General features: G+C 51.1%; 1 protein-coding gene across 1 annotated transcript in view; it reads right to left on the bottom strand.

The window, feature by feature from the left end:
* Positions 1 to 480: 480 nt before the first annotated feature.
* The window catches only part of ZNF821 (zinc finger protein 821), a 10,624-nt gene continuing 7,321 nt past the window's right edge, over positions 481 to 3,783 (bottom strand). Inside the window, exon 7 of the mRNA XM_010076331.1 lies at positions 481 to 748. Within this exon, the coding sequence (XP_010074633.1) occupies positions 481 to 748 (268 nt within the window). The remainder of the gene's footprint in view (positions 749 to 3,783) is intronic.

Below are 3,783 nucleotides of genomic sequence, written 5' to 3'. Positions count from 1 at the left end.
CTCCGCGGCAGGAGGCCGTAGGATGCAATAATGGGTGTCTGCAGCCATCTGTCCCGTCTCGTGAAGCATTCCGTGGGTCAGCTGCCAGGGCTGTCTCTGGGCTGTGCTCCGGGAAGGTGAGACCGGCTCCAAGCGACGAGTGCTGATCACTACCCAACTATGCAGAGAAAGCTCTGTCTGGAAGGAAGGAACGCTGCAGAGGCCCTTCTGCCTCCCCTTTCCAGCAGGTGCACAAGTACAATGCACTTTTCACACTTGGTGTCCCGCCCCTGTCCCCACCCCACACTTGAAGTCACTTTTCCCCGTAGAGAATTAACAATCCTTGTCACTTAGAAAATATTGTAGAAGAAACTACAGCAGCTCGCGTGGCCCAAGTGCTAGTTCATGCCCGCAGCAGTGCACGTGCCTTTCCCCAGCGTCACTCACAACTGCTCGTTGTCTTTCAGGCTGTCCTAGGGCCTGACACTTTGCAGAAGCTGCTCAGATGGCTACGAGTGCACGTTCTGTACAGAGTTTGGCCCAGGACGTGTTCCGTGTGTGGCTTAAAATGCTGATGGTCAGGGCCCTTCCGCGGTGCTTGCGTCTGGCCGTGGAGGACAGGACTCGTCCCTCGCGTCCTTCCAGGCTGCTGCCGCCCCGGCATGCGCGCGGTCTGGTCGTGTTCCGCGCCCGCGGCACCTTGGCGCCAGGGAGGGTCTGCCCGCAGAGCAGGGACAGGCCTGTGGTACGGGGGAACCGGCCGGGCTGCCTGAGGCAGGGAGGTGTTTGTAGATAAGTGCTGATCCCTCGACTCTAACCCCAGTTATGTAATGGCTGTATTAACATGTAACCGACCGCAGTGTATCTAAAGCCTTAGAACTAGTCAGGTGCTCCCCCCGACCTTGTTCCTGCCCCTTTTGTCCTACCTGATCTTTAACAAAGCATTAATAATTCTAAGGATAATCTCTATTTTGTTGTGCTTTTTTTGTAACTGTTTTAAATAAATCAATTTGTACTGTATATTTGTACTTTTGGTGAGATCCTTTTTCCTGTTTTACCATTTTAAGTCTGTACTTGGCTACACACAGATTGTATTTTTATTGTTAATGCTCTTATGAATATTGCATTTAACTTGTTGACTCTGTAAACACAGTATATATCTATATATATATCTATATATAAACCAATAGCTTTTCGTTTGGTGTTTGAGACTTTTTGCTAGTCTGTAGCATCATTGATCATTAGGAGGTGGCATCTCTGGTCTTTAATGGCATGATCTGGAGACCTGTCAGACAGGCAAGGTAGAGGCTGTCTGACGGACGGATCACGAGCCGTTACTGGGTGTTCAAACGCTTTTGCTTTTACGGGGTCTCTTTGCTGAGCCCCTTGGAATAACGATCAAGCACCAGTGACGCTGCAGGAAAGCTTCAGGTGCCGTTTGCAGCGTGAAGCCACATATCTGCTGGCCGAGCAGGACACACACGACAGAGACCCGCACATACTGCGAGAAGCAAACTGTCGGTGCGAGTGTGAAAATGAACAGAGGTAAGAACAGAAGTGAGAGATCGGTTCAGAGAGCAGAGGAGGATACAGAAGGTAGCGTGGAACTGAACAGACCCTTTCCAGCCCTGGTGCCTTTCCCCAGAGTGGGGGGCAAGGATGGCTCGTGGATGTCAGTTCTGTGCAATGAATGACGTGTCAAACAGCGTCTGTGAGGCGAGGAAACGATGTTACAGTGGCTTGTGGAGGAAATGGTAGTATAGAAAAGATTAAATGCTTTTTGCTGCAAGCCTCCACAAGACTGTAAAGTTAGGGCATGATAAAGAAAAAGTGCAACAGTACGCACTTGTAGGCAACGACTGAAAGCATTAAATAGGGCGTTAAGGGACTTAGTCACAAGTTTTTCAAACTGAAAAGAGGGGAAAATCAGGTTTCTAAGTAGTCTGTCCGAAAGGTTTTGCTTCTTGTTTTAACTTTTCTGATCTCAAGTAGGAGTCTAGTGGTCACCATTTCTGACTTCACGCAGAGAAACAGCAGCCGGAGAGACGACAGCTCCCAGCGTATTTACCCACCATGTAACGGCACTGCAGTCCTGAAAGGGAAATGCTGTAAGAGCAGCGGGGGTCTCCAGGCTGCACAACACATGTGTGCCACACCAGTGTTTGGGGGGTGACATCTGGAAACCACAAAGCCACAGTTTGCATTTTTAGATGCTTGTTCTTAAGGAAAGCAAATACCGGAGGGCGTACCCCCCCTTTGCCCCCCTGTGAGTCCTCCTGTGCTCATGTTTTGCCTTTCCCAGCTTAAACATGCCTAGATTTAGTTTCCATGGTTGCATAGCTAGTTTCATCATGATTTCTGTTAGTGATGGGAGCCTTTCCATACAGGTACAGACTATGATCACATTTTGCCCTAGCTACCTCTTGAATGAACTAAAGAAGGTTTAAATTCCCGACCTTCTGGCAGGTTTTTCCAGACTCCATTATTGTACCTTTCCACGGCTCCTCCCCAGCTCACCCCTTTTCCACATTCCTCTCGTTGGTTTTGCTGCTGAGTGCGGAAGCAAAAGCAACTTTCCTTTCTACTTGTGTGGTTCTGTTCACTAGCCGTCCCCTCCTCACCCCACGGCGTTATCTGCAGCGACCACTGAAAGTCACTGTCAGTCACAGAGGGATTTATGATGAGAGTGAATACCCTCAGTGAGCGTGAGCTGTGCTCTCAGATGCGCGGTGCTGCATTTGGCTGCATCAAAACGGTTGAACAAGCTCAGCTCCCTGTGAAGTCCCAGAGCCACAGCACGGCTGGGGTGGGAAGGGACCTCCAGAGCTCCTGCGGTCCCACCCCCCTGCTCAAGCAGGGCCACCTGCAGCCACCTGCCCCGGGCCGTGTCCAGGCGGCTTCTGAACATCTCCCAGGGGGGCAACTCCAGGCCCTCTCTGGGCAACCTCTGCCAATGCTCCGTCCCCCGCACAGGGAACAGTGTTTCCCAGTGCTCAGAGGGAACCCCCTGTGTTCCCGTTTGTGCCCAGTGCCTCTTGTCCTGCCTGCTCCAGGCCCTTGAACATCTCCGTGGCCCTTTGTTGGGCTCTCTGCAGGGTGTCGGTGGCAGCCCAGGACCGGACACAGCGCTCCAGGTGTGGCCTCACCAGCTGAATAAAGGGGAAAGCAAATCCATACAGCACTGGAGACCTGACCTACCCTCATTGTTTACCGTTCAATCAACTCTCTTACTTGCAAACCTGAAATGCTGCTGAAGTGAAAATTAACTTGTGAGTAAACCAGCAAAGTGTTTGCTGTTTGCTTACCTCCATCAGCCTTTCTGTGAGTGTTTATACAGGGCATCTCAGAACAGGAACTTGGTTTCCTCTTAGTTTTTCCATGGATGCTACTGTAAACAAGCACATAACGACAGCATTAAGAGAAAGGGTGCACGCAGCCACTTCCCGGGAGATGACATCCTCCTTTGCTTCCTCTTCACAGGCAGAAACTGCGAGGGGCTTACTCGTGGAGGAGTTGCGGACTATCGCAGTCCTCAGCTCCGTCATTCATGCTGCGATAAACAAAATCCCTTTCAGCGAGGTAGGCTTTCGCCTACAGCAGAACTGCAGGAGCCCAAACCCATCTGCAGGGCGAGGGTCCAAGAACGGGATGAAGGACAACAGGTAAAGAAGAGAACTAAATAAATGTGAACATTAATTTATTTTCCCTCTGTTCCCAGGCTGTGACTTGGCCCCGGAGCAGACCGCATCCTCAGCATCTGCTCCCACCAGGGCTGCCTGGGCAGACGTCTCTCAGCCCTGTTCT

The sequence above is a fragment of the Pterocles gutturalis genome, unplaced genomic scaffold (assembly GCF_000699245.1).
Source record: "Pterocles gutturalis isolate BGI_N339 unplaced genomic scaffold, ASM69924v1 scaffold23428, whole genome shotgun sequence".
Classification (NCBI taxonomy): domain Eukaryota; kingdom Metazoa; phylum Chordata; class Aves; order Pterocliformes; family Pteroclidae; genus Pterocles; species Pterocles gutturalis.
Note: the sequence above shows the minus strand (reverse complement) of the source record. Positions and strands in the feature narration are given on the sequence as shown.